Source organism: Notolabrus celidotus, chromosome 22, assembly GCF_009762535.1.
Source record: "Notolabrus celidotus isolate fNotCel1 chromosome 22, fNotCel1.pri, whole genome shotgun sequence".
NCBI lineage: Eukaryota > Metazoa > Chordata > Actinopteri > Labriformes > Labridae > Notolabrus > Notolabrus celidotus.
This window is the reverse complement of record NC_048293.1, coordinates 19,222,682-19,240,228: the sequence shown is the minus strand read 5'-3', so window position 1 is coordinate 19,240,228 and position 17,547 is coordinate 19,222,682. Positions and strand designations below refer to the sequence as shown.

Here is a 17,547-nt window from a genome sequence, read left to right as displayed (position 1 = left end):
CACATTTAATTCCTCTGTTTTATTACTCGTTAATTCTCTGATGTAAGCAGTGTTGATAGTGTTTTTATTTTTTAATCACATTATGCATCACTTGTTTTTTTATTGCATTATTCCCTTGCATTAAGAGTCTTTACTCACACATAGTTTGTCTGCATCAACTGTAAGGCAAACTTCTGTTTCCTGAAAAAGTGAAATTTACTATTGACTTGACTCATAGTGCAGCTCAGCTCGCATTGTCTAGAGTAAAGACTCCACCCTAAAGGAATCACAGCTGGTGGATAACTGGTTGTTCCCTATTCTGTCACACACAGTGACAGTATAGATAGACAGAGTTGGAGAGTAAAGATTTTTAATCTACTTGAAGCAATATCCCATGACTGTAATATTTAGTGTCTGGTTGCTCCATTCTTAGCAGGATCATAAGAAGCTGTAGACTTCATGATACTCACTTTGATTGAAAGGGGTGACATAACACTCATTGGTCAAAAACCAAGATGTGGACTTATCAAACTGTGGCGTAACCATGTCATGATAAGTCGTGTCAAAGTTCAAGATGATAAAAGTTAAAGAATATTTACTTCTTTTACAAGCAAACCAACAAACTAATGCAGAACTATCTCACTCCTGTGTATACTTTCAGCAAGTGAAGAGATGAGTATTTTTTAATTAGACTATTAAAGCTCCTGTTAGGAGTTTTTAGCTTGTGAAAGCTGATGAAACATATCAATAACATTAACATTGATGCCCCTTTATAACCTACAAAAGTAAACAAGACCAGAGGCATAGATTACTACACATGCACAGGGCAAAATCAGCAGAGATAACCCACGCTGCTTTGTCCACAGGAGGCATCAAAAGTGACACAAGCCATAAGTTCCTCACAGGAGCTTTAAAAACGTGCAGGTAGAATATGAACTTATTTCTACTGGCAAGGCTAATTCTCTCAAAGTAGAAACGGTGGCTCTTAAAGATGACTTTAAGTTCAAGAGGAGGACCTAAAGTGAGTTTCTATCTCTACAGCATACCATTCACAGCTAGCATGAAGGACCTTCTGCTTCAGACCCTTCCCCTTCACTCTGAGCAGGTTAAAGCTGTCTAACGGTTTAGGAACCATCAAATACAGGGAACTATTGTCCTCTACAGAAGAGAAGAAGGGGGGAGGAGATAGAGGAGAGGGGGCACAGAAACAAAGAATACATAACAAAAAGAACAGAAAGTGGGAAAATAGGAGGAGGAGGGGAGGGAAAAATGGAAACATAAAGGAATGGTGAGAAAAGTAAAGAGGAGGTGAGGTAAGGAAGGAGGAGGAAGAGAGAGGAGAGGAAAGAAAAGAAGGATAAAGAAAGGAAATGAAATTAAGAGAAAGAAAGGAAAGGAAAGGAAAGGAAAGGTAAGGAGAGGCCAGTGAAGAGGATGTGAGGAAAGGAAAGGAAATTATTTGGAACAAGAGGAAAAGGAAAGAGAGGAGAGGACAGAAAACATAGGGTAAGGAAAGGAAAGGAAGGGAAAGAAAGGAAAGGAAAGGAAAGGAAAGGAAAGGAAAGGAAAGAAGATGGAAGTGGTAAAAAAATGAAATAAGGGTAACAGGAAGGATTAAATTTAGGAAAAGGAGAATAAAATAAGGAAAGATGGAGCACAAAAAGGAAAGGTGAAAGAGTTCAAAGAGGAAAAAGGGATGAAGGTCAGTCGAGGAAAGACGTAGGGATAGTCAGAGAAAGAAAATAAAAAAAAGAATGAATAAAAACATATGAAGACAAACCTGAGTATGAAAACAATCCCAATATATTTAAAATATGGAAAACAATGAATGACAACACACACACACAATAACACACACACAACATGTGCACACGTGACCAAAAAACATGTAGAGGTTATTTTGGATGTACGTATTTCAAGGTAACAATAAGAGAACTATATACAGACTTTAATGTTAGTCGAGTTACATGTAGAGACACTGATTGAGGACCTGTATAAGAAATGCTCACACTCTAAAAATGTGTATGTGTGTGTGTGTGTGTGTGTGTGTGTGTGTGTGTGTGTGTGTGTGTGTGTGTGTGTGTGTGTGTGTGTGTGTGTGTGTGTGTGTGTGTGCACGGTGCTATAGCTCTACATCACATCAGACCCAGAGGATAGGAGCATACAGAAGGTTAGAGGATAAGTTTCATCAGGTCAGTGTGAAGTCGCAGGTGAACAGAACAAACAGGAAAGATAACGAGTGAATGAACACGAAGAGTAGAAGTCATGAAGCATTATAAAAAAAGGAAGTCTCGTTTTCTGCAAGTCACTGAGTGCGGGGTGGTATGAAGCTGATCTTCAAGAATACGTTCAATATGGTGTTCGTATATATTGACAAGCTGAATCCTTCAATCATGAAGATTTAAGTCTGTAGAAATTAATAAAGAATGATGAAATCAAAATCTCAACTGAGGTTAAAGACAGCGTAAGAGTTGGAAAAAATCTTAACTGCATGAATTGTTATGACGCTGTCATTTGTGGCTCTTTTACACGCTTCATCAAAGGTGTGTCATCTGCAGAGCTTCGAAGAGGAGAGCTGAATGAGGACAAAAATCAACATTTACATTCTTGCAGAAGTCCCGTTCACCGTCTCTAATGTAATGGTCAATTGAAATGTTCAGTTAAATGTTTATTATATTACCGTGCTAATGTTCTGACTTGACGGTTCGTTTAAATGTGTAGTTTGATGTTTGTTCGTGCAGCATCAACGTGGATTAGAAGCCAATGAAGCCAAACGTTGGTGGGAACCATATTGGTAATGCTGAACTCAACCAAACTTAGTGTGAAGTAAAGAGGCGAGGTTTGAGCCTCCTAGCCAACAGCTATGTGTTCCCACCTGTCAGTCAAGTCAGTCATGTCCTTATTTGGGCAAAAACTCATAATCTTAATATCTTCTGAACTGTCACGTTGGAAATAAGTTCACCCCCCGTACAGTGTGTGCCTTTAGAGAAATTAGCTATGTAGACCTAAGCCGTTTTTTGAACCAGGCTGTAAACATGTTTATTAATGCTGCAAAGATCGTCTTTTTTGAATTGGTGTGTATGCGGTTTCAGGTGTTTCTGCGGCCAGCCTCAAGCGGATGCTCGATGAATTGCAGTTGATAACACTTCCGCATGGGCTTCATAGTTTGAGTCCGGAGGTTGCCGCTTGCACCAACCGTGGAATCAGAGGGAATATCTATTTTTTAGATTCGTACATATATGATTTTTAAATCAATGAAATTGTGTTTTAATCAATATTAAATGTGATTATGTTTGTGACTTTTGTTGGAAGCCAGATAATAAGTAAGCCGATGGTTATGCCAAATAGAATCCCGACAGGGTGAGACAAGACCATAGACTGTGTATAAAATGTACAGCATTGCTCCGTCTTTTCCCATTGTACGGTTTTGAAGCCAAAATATCCCGTCCCAGAAAGATGACATCTTGTAAATTTTCTGCAGCCAGAGTCTCTGCAATAGGGAATTTGTGTGTTTCCACGATAACAAGCTCAGCCCTACAAAGACGACGTGTATTTATTTTTTAAAGTTTGACATGAGCCCCATTCAAATGAATGGGGGAGACAGAGTTTTTGACCTATACTGCAGCCACCCACTAGGGGGAGCAGTTTTTGTGGCAGCCTCACTTCGAGCAGAGTGAGATGACGTCCATTTTATATAGTCTATGGACAAGACCCCTTACTTAGCTGTGGGTAGCTTTAATTCCATATACTGTAGACAGCTGTTTTAAGTAAAAGGAACCCTGAAAAACTAAAAATGGAGCCAATACTGAAGTGCAAAAAAACTGAAGTGCCTCAAGTGTCCTCTTGAGGTTGGCTCCAAAAGCCAAGGAATCCCCATTAGGCCCCATGTTAAAATGGCAAACAGCATGGCACAAGAAATTTTTTCTTGTTTCAATAGATAATTTCTTCATCTACTCAAAATCTGTTTTGATTATATCAAGGCTCATAGTTATGCATATGTTTGCATAGCTGGGGCATTATGAGTTGACTGACAGGTGTGTCTGAGCTGATGTTGAGTCAGCATTTTCAATGACCGCCATCTCTAGGCTTCAAACAACTTCTTCACAAACAAATGGGTGGTGTCACCAAGACTACGTCCATGTTTTGTACAGTCTGTTCAGTCGGCTAACTTAATGAGTCATACCAGATTGCACTCATAGATGAGCAGAAAATGACTCTTCCTTCATCATAGATTATTCATACATGCAGACCTGCTTCAACTGTGGAAGAACACAGAGGAGGACACAGCCAGAGAAAACTTGAGAAAACACACTACACTGGAGGAATCAGAGGAGAGCAAAGGTTAGGCTGAAATGTCAGGAGGAAGAGCCAATCAGAAGGGGGTGTGTCATCATGTGACCAGGCTTACCTTTTTTTTTAGCTATAGGCAAGTGAGACATTACGATCTAAAGGAGGAGGGAGGGACAAAAAGAAAAGAAGGACAAAAAAAAGAAAAAAGGAGGAAAAAAAAGGAAAATAATTCAGAAAAAAAATCAAAGAAACAAACAAGTGGGTGAAATTAGAACAAAAAAACAGAAAGAGAGAAGAACGTTTGATCATTGGGCTGTTAAGGGAGGGGAACCTGTTGGGAGGGCGGCAGTAAAATTTAAGCAAAGTTTATTTCAGAGCACAGGGTTATTAGTCCAGCTTTAGTCCAGCTTCTGCTCAAAAGCACTGTTTGAATTTTGGATTTTATTTGCATGAAAGGACTCAAAAATCTCACAAATTAGGAAGTGCAAATATTGATATCAAGGGCTGTGAGAAGCTTAACTATCTCACAAACTTCTGATCCTGCGCTCTGAAATGATGCTTGGGACTGAACGACACACTAACACCCAAACAAAAGAATATCATAATACTTCTTTAGGTTTGACTGAAAAACTTGAAATGTAATAAGTAAAATAGTTACATCTCAGGTTGTGTGTGATTCAGCCTCAAAGCAGGATGATTATTATTATTTAATTATTAATATTTTGACACAGTAGCTGGTGAGATGAAGAACAGTTAGCCATTAAAAACAAGATAGATACAATAATACATCAGACATATCTAACACCTCCCTACAATAAAACACACATGTTAAAACCTCAGGCCTAGTTGTAAGACAGTATTGCTCTAAGCTTATTTATTCGATATACTACCCCTCGGTTACATTATTGTAATGTAGACAGTAGAATACTTTGAATACACAGGACTCAAAATAAAAAACTCTACTTTGAAAAACAATTTAAACAACAAAAACAAATGTTATAAAGCTGTAACAAATTTAAAAAGATGTATATGAGAGTAAAATGACTTCTATGTGCATGTCAGGCATCAAACATCTGACCAGTGGTCAAGTTATTCCTCAGAGATAATCTGGAAACATGAGAAAGCTGAGCAGAGCTTCAGACGGGACTGTGAGCTGCTGTTTGTTCATGAGACTGATCTGTAGTTTAAAAGACATGGGGAGCTGCTGGTTCACAGCCCAGCAGGAGGATTATAACATAGAGGAAGTGCAAAGGAAACTCATTTGAGTTCAGTGTCTTTGAATGTGCCTTTTGAAAGGAGTACTGTTTCACTTTTTTGTATTAAATTATTGGAAAATCAACCCATAAAAAAGGTTAAAAAAAAATTAAACGCTAATCTGAATGAAGGTAATCTCATCAGCTTCACCAAGTAGCATTAAATATTACTGTTTCTCTAATAATAATAATAATAATAATAATAATAATAATAATAATAATAATAATAATAGTAATGATAATTTATAGATGTGACTTGTACGAGTGCAGTGGTACAAACCCTTTATTAACCCCTTCATTTATTTTAGTCTATTTTATTTGTATTCATATCTTATTTTATTCCTTCTTCTATAAATATTCTGACTTTCTTACGTGGTTTATAAGAGCTCTGTAATGACCGAATTCCTCTCGTTGGGATAAATAAAGTATTTCTGATTCTGTTTCTGATTCTTCTGGTTCGGTGGGTTCTGGATTTTGAAGTCTTAGTTTGGTACATTTTCCGAACAGTAAAAGAAACAAATTCAAATGTCTTTCCCTTTATAAAGGAACCTCAAGAACTTTTTCAGATTGTTTAAAGTGCAGCATCAACAGTTCAGGCTTGTAGGCCTCCTCAGTATTTCTTTTTTAGAACATTTCAAATGAGTCATAATAAAAAAAATCACATAAGAAATAGACTAGAATAAAAAGTAAATAATGGAGGGTGTGAAATTGAAACTGCCCAGCAACAAATGCAGGCAGATTCTCTGTTGGCAATACATTTCAGAGGGCTATTCAGATAACCAGTTAATATTTGTACCAAAGTAGCCGTGTAATGAATAATGACTATGCTGAGTTTTTACCATGTTTGAAGGAGCTGCAGCTTCTTGACATTTGACCTGATTTTAGTGTTCCAGTTTAAATCCTTAAGCTCATTTCAAGCATCTCGAAGTCAGACGCAATTATAATTGACAGGTGTATTGTTGTCTGTTTACTCCCTGATACACTACTGTTGTGTCTTACCTGTGTCGGAGGGAAGGTGTGTGCAGGGAGCAGGACTGTAGACACGGGCGGCATAATCCTCAAATGTGGTCGGCTCCTGGTGGTGCTGCACGATGGTTTCCAAGTATCTGGCTCGCTCCTCGTAGCTGAGGTCAAAGGTCAAGGTTTGAACCCAAAAAAGAAGGCACAGAAAACAAGAGGACCAAAAACAGACAGTGTACACCATAACAATGGGCGAGTTTGGAGCGGCAGTAGCTCAGTCCATAGGGACTTGGCTTGGGAACCAGAGGGTCGCCGGCTCAAGTCCCAGTATGGACGAAGTTTGGCAAGGGTTCTGGTGGCTGCAGAGCTGCTGGTTCACTTGCCTGGGCACTGCCGAGGTGCCCTTGAGCAAGGCACTGAACCCCCAACTGCTCGGGGTGCGCTGGTTGGTGGCACCAGCAGCATCCTCACTCTTACATCTCTCCCTAAGTGCATGTCCATAGCATGTTTGTGCATAAAATTGTATGTATATATCAAATATATATGTGTGTAGCATGATCAAAATAACTTCTTCTAATAAAAATTGAATTTCCATGGGGATTAATAAAGTACGTTTCTCTCTTCTTCTTCTTCTACATGCAAGTTTAGATGGCAGGGAGGAATGAAAGGCTTTTGTAGTTGCAATCAGGGAAATATATGACCCAGTGTGTCGAAAGCAGCCACTAAAAATCTTGATCTTTCTAAAGCCATGTTATTTAAAATTTATATCCCATAGAGCAAATACAACCATTTGCAATATATACATTTGTTGTATCCTTTAACTCTATATTTTATGAAGTTATATGTTTAGCTTTCTATGCAAATGCAATTTAAGGAAAGCTGTTCAAGGTTTTATTCAAATCAAAGAAAATCTGGTGATAAGTGAAATAAAATCACAAGAGCAGAGAAGAAAAAGAGACGAGAGCAGATGAAATAACATACCTTTACAAAATCAAACAAGGAAGTAATGCTGAATAACACAACATATAAAACATACTCAATTGAAATTATATTCTGCCCTTTTCTGTATAAAGATATGGGATTTGCAGCCCAGGCCAGTTAACTCCATATATCTAGTTTTCCTAGCCTATTGAAAAAAAGAAACCGAAGCTCTTTTGTCGTGAGCTATTAGAGCCCTCAGCGATGAATTCATAGAAAGGCGCAGGATTCAGATGAGAGCAGAGTAAATGGAAAGCAGGACTTCAACTGTCCATCTATTAGAGATAACCTCATTGATGGAATGACATTTACCCTCTCTTCCTTAGTCCTACTCATACATCCACCCATAATGACAGCCGTTACAGTCCGTCTCACACACAACTCACTCGCATCATCCCCCAATAGTATTACCATTTGCTCAGTGAGCTCCAATAACCCAGGATTTTCAATGAGAGCAGTGTGTGAGCGTGTGTGTGCGTGTGTGTCTGTGTGTCTGTGTGTGTGTCTGCATTTGAAAAGATTGGTTGAGGACAGACATAATGTGTGTATGTAAGTGCATGGGTCCCTGTTTTCAGTGTGTGATGGGATTAGGCCAATGAATCTTCAGAATGAAATCTGTGTGTTTGTACCTCATTGTGTGTGTGTGTGTGTGTGTGTGTGTGTGTGTGTGTGTGTGTGTGTGTGTGTGTGTGTGTGTGTGTGTGTGTGTTTGTGTGTGTTGTGAATGGGTCAGCCATCTGTAATGGCACCCATGGGTTTTCTATTGGGTTAGAGAGCCGGTCTATGAGCCTCAGAAGGAGAAAGATTCAGGTCTAATGGTAACTGATCCAGTTAGAGACCATGATAATAACAACAATATGGCTCCTTTAAAGTGGAGGGACAGACTGCGCAGGCAGACGAAAAGACGGGAGGGCAAGTGGGGATGTTGGTAAAGGAGAAAAGAAGAACTTCAATAATTTTAAAATTGCTGATTCAGTTATTCTAAAGCTGCTAATTTTTCTCCTTGTGTTTCTCAGACTAGTTTGCTCTATTGTGCTATAAGCATTGGTTTAACACAATTGTTTAAATACAACCTACAAATGCAAAATCTAGGTCATAACCATGTTCACTTTTGTCTTAATTTATATCAACATGTGGAGGGGGAAAAGCATCATGACCTTATCCTGAGACTGCAGCCTCCAGGAACTCAGGTAGAGCAGCGCCTTGTTTCAATACATGGCCTGCTATCTCTGATTACTCTTATAAAAACTTACTATCCATATCCTGTTTCAGATGTGGAGCGCCTGTACACCTGTCACCTGAAGTAATTTCACTCTGCCTAGCATTTACATGTCATTGCAATCTAGCACCTTAAAGAGTAAGACAGTAAAAATATGTTTGCTGTCTGATTTTTGCAAAGAATAGGTCCCAATGCCAAAATAATAATATACAGTGGTGAAAAAAAGTTTTCGGACACCCCAAATATTGCATTGAGAATCAATCTTAGGTCTTCAAGTGCGATTTCTTTGAGTACAGCCACAGCCAGGTTTAATTATTTTTTGTTCAGTTTTGAACACCTTCTCTGTTATTTGACTTTGATACTGACAATGTTGAGAACTGACATGTTGAAACTGTCAAGAATTTAACTTAGTTAGTTTTTCTTGCAACCAATAAGCAAAAAATATAGAGTTTGTATTTGTTTATGTCTGTCTAATGCTTGAAACACAAAAAGAGATTTTTCCACAAATATTTCATGATAATATTTGAGATTGTGTCAAATTTTAAGGGTGTCTGAAAACTTTTTTCCACCACTGTAATGATGCATATTTGTGTCATATATTACAACGAAAATTACAAATTTCTTTTAAAGGTCTGTAATGTAGTTGTGGTCTCAAGACGTTCTAAATTTTTACAACTCAGTGCCCCTACTTTTTCTCTCAAGTCAAAAAAATTCAACTGGCAGAAATGTCAATACAATGCATTTACTGTGAATGTAATCTCGTGGCAGGATTTGTGCTTTCTGAAAAATGTTGTATTTTTCTGGACTTAAAGCTCCAGAAAGGAATTTTGTTGGTGGTGATTTTGGCGCCTCCTGCTTTAGCACCTCCGTCGCTGTCCTGAGCAGGTGTAAGAAGTGTGTTCTGACTATTTATGTCATCCTGCTTCATTATAACAGACACACGTAACACTCACTGTGTTACTTTTTGTTGAAAATAATGTAAATAAAGGCTGTTTTAGATATTGCCTCATGGCAGAGGTCACATTAAACAGAACTTTAAAGAGATAATCAGTCTTGTTACTGGTGAGGTTTTTGCTGCTGTAGGTCACAAAGAGACATCAGTGCTAGTTTCGGTCTGTTTCATAAACAATAAAACTCCTCACAGGAGCTTTGAATATTCCAAACGCAGCAGATAACTATTTCAGAAACACTTTTCAAACCCTGCCTCGAACCATGCTGACAAAAAGGAAATGAGGGACAAGTATTCACCCTGAGGGAGAACAAAGGTGGCAGAGAAGGAGAGATGGAGGTTAAAGGTGCAAAGATGAGGTGAGATGCCGAGGGAGGAAGGCAACTTGTAAAAAAAAAAAAAGGTGGAAATAGCAAGGGTGAAGAGGAAGAGGAGTGAGATTCCTGCTGTGAGTCACAGATAAGGTGAGAGGGGAGGACAGTGGGTGAGACGGGTGAATGAGAGATATTTAAGTAACAACATGATGTGGTGTGTGTGCGCTCGTCTCCCGGAGAGAGCAGCAGTCACACACAGAGTGTCAAGCCTCTGTGTCTCACACCAAGCCTCCATGTGAACTCGCTGTTTGCCTTTTCCTGCTTCCCACTCCCCTGCATCGCACATCCCCACTGTGGGGAACAAACGTGTGTGTTGGTGTGAGGAGGAGACATGCATAAGGTTGAATGTGAGAAGAAACTTTGATTATTTAATCAGAAAATATATAATTTCTTAAATTTAAATTTGAATACTGTGAGGTAGTATGAAATATAAAAGCATTAAAAGGTGTACTGTCATATTTAAGGATGATGTTTTGTGATTTCTGAGAAGGTGAAAAGGTTTCATCAGAGGAAAGGAAAAATTGCAGAGAGGCAGGGGAGACTGAGAGAAAGAACAAAGAGAAGAAAGAGAAATAAATACACTCTAATGGTACCACTGCTGAGATAAATGACAGAACCATCACTTTACTTTTCTTCACTTTTTTCTTTGTCCGCCTCCTTTATATCGCCATCCCTCTTTATCTCCCTCAGCGGGGGTTTCCATCTGTGGTCTGATGTCACTCTGTCACAAACACCTGGTTCCCCGCTAGGTAGAGGCTGCATGAGGAGAGAGCTGGTGGGACTCTTGATCCAGAACTTTAACATGAGTAGTGCTCTCTGATATATATCTGGATTATTTAAAGGCCACACATGTGTTTTTAATCTGTCTCTCTTATCAGACCTCTGGCCGGGTTTCAGTGTGATGCATAAATGATGACTTATGGTGAGCTGGTTGTTAGAGCGAACTGTAACCCTGAAAGGATGTGCAGGTCTTATCTCATCCTGAAGATGTTCCTCTTATTACACAGCTACTTACTAAAGAAATCAATACTTTTAAATTAATTGTAAATAATTATATTGATTTAAAATGATCATATTTATGAGGTCTGTTACACTCATGATTTGGCTGCATCCATAAACTCTGTAACCTCTTTAAAATAAGCTAACTTGGCTGTTGTTACTCACATTGGGCTTAACATTTTGGTGAAGTACTAAAAAGCGAACAGAACTACATAAATAATTGCAGCACTGGAGAATGGAGGAGAATATGGGCCACAAAAAAAAAGATATGCAGAGGGCGGACGAGCAAAACAGACTATTGAACAATATGAAAAAAAATTAAGAAGGCAGAGAAGTTAAACATTTTCTTAAAGTGTAATTAATTAATTTAGTTTTGAGAAGAATTCTGAACTTTTTCCCCTCAGAATCATGAGATTTAAGTCGAATATGGGCCACAAAAAAAAAAGGTTATTGAGGGCGGACGAGCAAAAAATATTTATTATAAGGCGTAATTTATTTTTTAGTTCTGAGATTAAAATCGAATTCTGAAAAAAATGCTTTAATGTCAGAATGAAACAAATTTACACCTTAATAACACCCTCAAAAATTCTGCCTTTTCTCAAAAATTCTGAGATTAAAGTCAGAATTATGATTTTAATCTCAGAATAAATAAAATATTCCACCTCGAAACATGTTTTTTTTTCAATGGTCCTAAATCCTCTTTAGTACCTGCTTCAGTTTTTGAAAAACCCTGTTTTAGAGGTTACAGAAATCTGGACTTAATTTGAATCTGCTGTGACAGCTGAAAAAAACATGAACTACACCACTTGTTTTGCATGAGTGGGATTAGTAACGGCACATTCAAATTAAATACAGTACATGTGTTTTTTATTGTTCAAGTAATGTTTCAAATTTCATACTTTTATCCTTTCTGTCTGTTTTAATATCAACAGTAACTAAGTATTGACTTTATTTGAAATATAAGATTCATGTTTGACTTTGAAAACACTAGTTGACATTCAGAAGTAGTTCTGGATGTTGCAATGATATCAACATTTCTTTAATTTGTTGTTCACATGGTTCTCTTTAGTGAGTTTGAAGCCTGTTTTGTGTATTTGTATTCTGTGTATCATCTGCATGAGGTTACCACCACCATCAAAAGTAGAAACCAGCGTGAGGTCAGAGAAAATAAACTTGCATTGAATCTACATGTCTGAGCCTTCATCCCTCTCTCCCTCCAACAAACAGCACTCATCAGTATGAAATCTATTGTAATAGAATTTCAGATGGCTTCTCTTATTAAGTCATTAGCACAAAATATCTCTCCTTTACAGAAAGAAAAATAAAGAAAGAAGGAAAATTATAAGGGAGAAAGAGGGATAAAGGCTGATGTGAAGAAAAAAGGAGACAGGAGAAGGATAGAGGAGAGAGGGGCGGATGAAATGACTCTTTTGTGTTGAGTCAGAAACTCATTTTCTTGCACATGGCTGAAGAGAGAGGACAGAGAGAAGTGTTTGTGCCTTCTGCAGCCCTTTCTCTCTCTCTCTCTCTCTCTCTCTCCATTTCAGCCCCTTTCTCTCCCTCTCTCTCCTGCAGCGCAGTTCATTGTGGCCGTGTTCTGACTCCCGCGATCACTTTCAGAGTGATGGAGGCTGGAGGAGGAGAGGAGACGAGTGGAGGAGAGAGGGAGCTTGTTAGCGCATTAGGAGCTGGGCCAACTGCTGGGATACACTCTCAGAGTGTGTGTGGAGTCACATTTAAATGTAGAACATGGTGTAAATAGATTGTATGTAATGTAGCTGATGTTACTGAGAGTTTACTGAGAGTGCTCAACCCCACTGATAAAATCATTTACAGACTGACCCAGACCAAGTATATAATATCTATAATCAGCTTTGAACCCATTATCTAAAAATAAAAGTACAATTTTCAAGAAGTGGGAAGACTTCTAACCATGTGGGATCAGATCTTGTGTTAAGGCTCACCTGAGGCCTGCACACCAGAGACAGAGTGAAAGAAATGGATGTAGGGCTGGGGGATATGGACCAAAAACCACATCTCCATATTTTTTTAAGATTTCCTAATTTTTGATTATTTTGTATTCAATAAGCATATTACTAAACAAGGTTCTTACAATAAACACTCTGTTTACTGAGCATTAGAACCGGTATCTATTTTTGTAATCAATTAATTTAACCCAGCAAATTCAAGACTTTACTTCTTAGTCTCACTTTTAACTGAGTTTTATTCTTATAACAGTTTTATTTCACCTTACTTTATTTACTTATTTATCTAGTTCAAATTGTTGTCACTTTTTATTTATTTATTCTATTTATTTATTTATTAAGTATAGCATCTTATTTTATTTTAATGGTTTAATATTCTAGTGTTTTATTATCTTAGAAATGCATTTTATTTTGGTGAGTTTAACTTCCTGTGTTGAGTTTTAACATTTAACACTTCTTGTACCTCCAGTGTTTCCTCATTAAGACATGAAAGCGTTTCCTCAGTTCGTTCTGCAACTTCTTTTTTATTTTTCATTTTTTTTTTTTACTGTTATCATTATCATTGTTATTATTATTATTGTTGCATATATTGTGTTCTTAACCTTAGGATTGTGGGGTGGGTTCGGAGTCGGGGCTGGGGTTGGGATTAGGATGGGGGGGGTCTTTTTCATTTCTATTTATATATATATCTTTGAGGCTTCTATGTGATGCGCTTATCAGTACTACTGAAGTGTCTTGCCCAAGGGCACTTCGGCATGTGGACACCTGGGATGGACTCCCCGACCCTACAGTTGAGAGACAACCCACTCTACCACTGAGCCACAGCCGGCCCTCAAGAAAAGAAGAGAAGGTAGACATGCAAACCCCAAGGGTGGTGAGGATGAAGATTACTAAGCTTCACCAGGCTAAAGAGAAAAACAGGGTTTGATTTCAAAGCAGCATAAATAAATGGCCAGGTGTTTTTCTTAAGCAAGTGACCACAGACCACGCTTTGGACTGTCCTGGCCTCCATGCCGTTCTTTAATTCCTGACTGAAATAGGCAAAACATGAAAATCAGCAACAATCAAGCATGTTGCCGTTAACACTGGGTCAGTGTCAGGTTGTTGTTTATCACATGTTTTTCATGTGCACAGGAAATATTGACAGGGAGCGATGCCTGGACAGTCAAAAGACAGCAGGGACATTTATTCTGTTACAGAAAGGTACTGAAACATTTTCAGAAGCACTCTGTCCACAGGGGACCCATTCACTGAGACAGAATGAAAGTTCCTCACAGTACAGTAGTAAAAACTGACAACACAACTTCTGCCCGTTCCTCAAGCTTGTTAAAACAACGCTTTTCTAGCACACACACACACACACACACTCACCCTGTATCTTACTACTCATCTCACACACAAAAACACGCACCCACACCCACCCTATCTGTCCCCTGCACCCCGGGCATTGGAACAGACAACAGAGAGACGGACATCAGAGGGATAATACAATTGGAAAAGCTTTACAGCGTGTAATGATAAACCTGTGCTTGTCCGCGTGTGTATGTGTGTGTGTTCATGCCCAAAGGAACAAGCTAATGGGTTTATATCTTTCTGTGATAGCAATGATATGGAGGCTTTGTGATTTCATTAAGTGTGCGTGTGTGTGTGTGTGTGTCCACGTACGCTTAAAGATGAGAACAGAGATAGGTGCGTCTAATGCACTTCTTATTGTTCGGCGACAGTTGTGCATGTGAACCACACACACACACGCACGCACACACGCACGCACGCACACACACACGCACACACACACACACTTTCACAATTGTATTTACCCCTATTCATCTGCTCTTTAACCTAATGCAGAAACACAGACCGCAGAGGAAAACAGACGTGATACATTAATTGGCCCCTTGTCACCCCAGTATTTCAATCTTTGACGTGTGCACACACGCACACACACGTCTCACCCCTCACCCTCCTCCATGTAACCACTGGATAGCCCTAAAGCTGAACTGCTATTACATGCTTTATTTAATAGACACACACATACAAGGGGTGTAGGTGAGAGTACAATAATTCTCTGATTAAGGAGACAGATCCTGCTCCTTTCTGCAGGCTGCTACAACAATCAAGCTTTATTTATCCTACACACACACACACACACACACACACACACACACACACACACACACACACACACACACACACACACACACACACACACACACACACACACACACACACACACACACACACACACACACACACACACACACACACACACACACACACACACACACACACACACACATCCATCTGTGGACACACCACATGAACCATTAAAGCTTGGGTTTGTAGTCAGATTTAGATACACTTTTTGTCATACTAGTTAAAATGATCTTTATGTCCTAATGGCAATCAATACATGATATGTTCTTAAAAAAGTGTGAAAAAAAGCTGCTATCTACAGCCGGAGTAAACCTGGGAAAACACCAACCAATCCCTGCCATCAGGAGCCAAATCATGAGACCAATCAAATCTAGTCCTGCCGTTCTGCCCGCCTCCTGAGAGTAAATTTCATGAGAATGTTTTGGTGTTTTCGTACCGCTGAGTGAGACATGAGTTGACGCGGTGCAAAACACAAACAATGTGCTGAGGACCGGTTTTGAATCAGTCACCATCATATGGTCGCGAATCAGCGGCGCTCGTGCATGTGAGCGAGGGCGTTGCATTGCATTTTGTGTATTATCTCATCTAAATCTATGCCTTCTTGTACAGACAAAGCCATGACCTCATGTTCTTGTGTTCTTGTGTTTGTGTAAGTAAATGTATAAGTGTGTACGTATGTACAGTTGTGCTCATAAGTTGACATACCCTGGCAGAATTTGTGATTTTTTTGGCCATTTTTCAGAGAATATGAATGATAAGAGAAAAACTTTTTTTTCACTCATGGTTAGTGGTTGGGTGAAGCAAAATTTTTATCAAACAACTGTGTTTACTCTTTTTGTATCATAAAGACAACAGAAACTACCCAAGAAACCATACATTCTGCCAGGGTATGTAAACTTATGAGCACAACTGTATTCAAACATATATGTTCAAACAAGTAAAAACCTCAGAAAAAAAAAAGTTTAAAAAAAAATGAAGGATATTGCAGTTTGTGTTACTATATTCAGTCTATATTTAGAATTGACTGAAGATTTTTAGGGCCTGTTTGATCCAAGGCAGGCTCTACAATCTGAGATGATCTTCTATCGGAAAAATAATCAGCAACGCAGCAGACGAAGTGTTTACAACTCAGCTCTGAGAAACTGAATCATAAAAAATTCTTTGCTTTTATTGTACTTTCGGGGATCCTCTGATGCATTTTTTGCAGGTGAGATATCAATCATCTGATTGATTTACCCCCAGCTAATGAACACCTTTCTCTCTTTCTCTCCGTGTCTCTGTCGGCTGAGTTGCAGACACTCGTCTAAGTTTCTGACTCTCAGTTTCCCGTGCTGCACTGTGTTGTGGTCTTGGTCATCTGTGAAAGCCCACCCTGAATTTTAAACACCTTGTCACACACAAATACTCACCATCGACACACCCTGTCGCAAGGTGCATTCACACATTTACACCCACAGACACACAAACACTCAAAGATTAGCTTGTTTATCAGTCAGTGGGGGGTCTGCTCCAACAAGATGTGATCAAGCCGCTGATCGCTACAACTCATGTGTCTGCACAGCTCACTGCGACAAGGCGCATACGTGTGCGCACAAACACACACAGGAACAAACTCTGTCATTACATGAGCGGTATGTTTCCAAAATTAAACAAAAAAACACACATGGTACAAAATGAGTAACATCCAGAGGAATAATCACCTCAAAGAGAATTCAACATCGTATATAAAGTCAAGATTCAGACGTGAATATGGTCAGAAATGTGTGTGTTAGCTAATGCTGAAAATTAAGGAAGCCCTGGGGCTCAGGTTTAGCTAAGCGGTTTGATCGCTCGCCCCGGGTACAAGGGCTACAGACTTCAGTGCAGCAGTCTCTGGTTCGATACCTGGCCTCAATCCTTTGCTGCATGTCAGCATCACCCTTTACTCTCTACATTTCCTGTCTCCCTTCAGCTGTCTCATCCAACTGAGGCAAAACACACAAAAGAAAAACTACAAAAAACTACAAAAAAGTAAGGAAGCCCTGAGGGAAAGGTGGGAAAAAATTTAATTCTCATTATTAGTTTCTTCATATTATGTAATTTTTTCTTTCACCTGTGTTTAGGACTCTGGAACATGTGAAAAGAGATGTAACTAACACATTCTTACCTTTATTTTATTTTATTGACTGGTGGAGAAAAACCTTTTTGGCAACTGAGAGACAAAATTACTGAGTTACTTTTTGAAAATTAAAGAAAATAAATTTGAGTTTGTGAAAATAAAACTCACTAAGAGCAAAACATGAATCCTCAAGTCCATTCTCTATCACTGAGTGGTGTTACACTTACAACCATGAACACTTTCAAGTAGACTCTTGTAGTCTTTTTCTTTTGAAGAGAATCAAAGTTTTTTTCTCTCCACCACTTGAAG

At 38.9% G+C, this 17,547-nt stretch overlaps 1 protein-coding gene across 4 annotated transcripts in view; it reads right to left on the bottom strand.

Annotated features, from left to right (window-relative positions):
- Positions 1 to 17,547, bottom strand: part of ralgapa1 (Ral GTPase activating protein catalytic subunit alpha 1) — an 81,057-nt gene that overhangs the window by 3,722 nt on the left and 59,788 nt on the right. For 3 of the 4 annotated variants that reach the window (XM_034674648.1, XM_034674649.1, XM_034674650.1), the window contains exon 44: positions 6,522 to 6,646. In XM_034674648.1, coding sequence (XP_034530539.1) covers positions 6,522 to 6,646 — 125 coding nt within the window. Of the gene's footprint in view, positions 1 to 4,387; positions 4,425 to 6,521; positions 6,647 to 17,547 lie in introns of all 4 variants that reach the window. The other variant, XM_034674651.1, reaches the window with a different exon arrangement.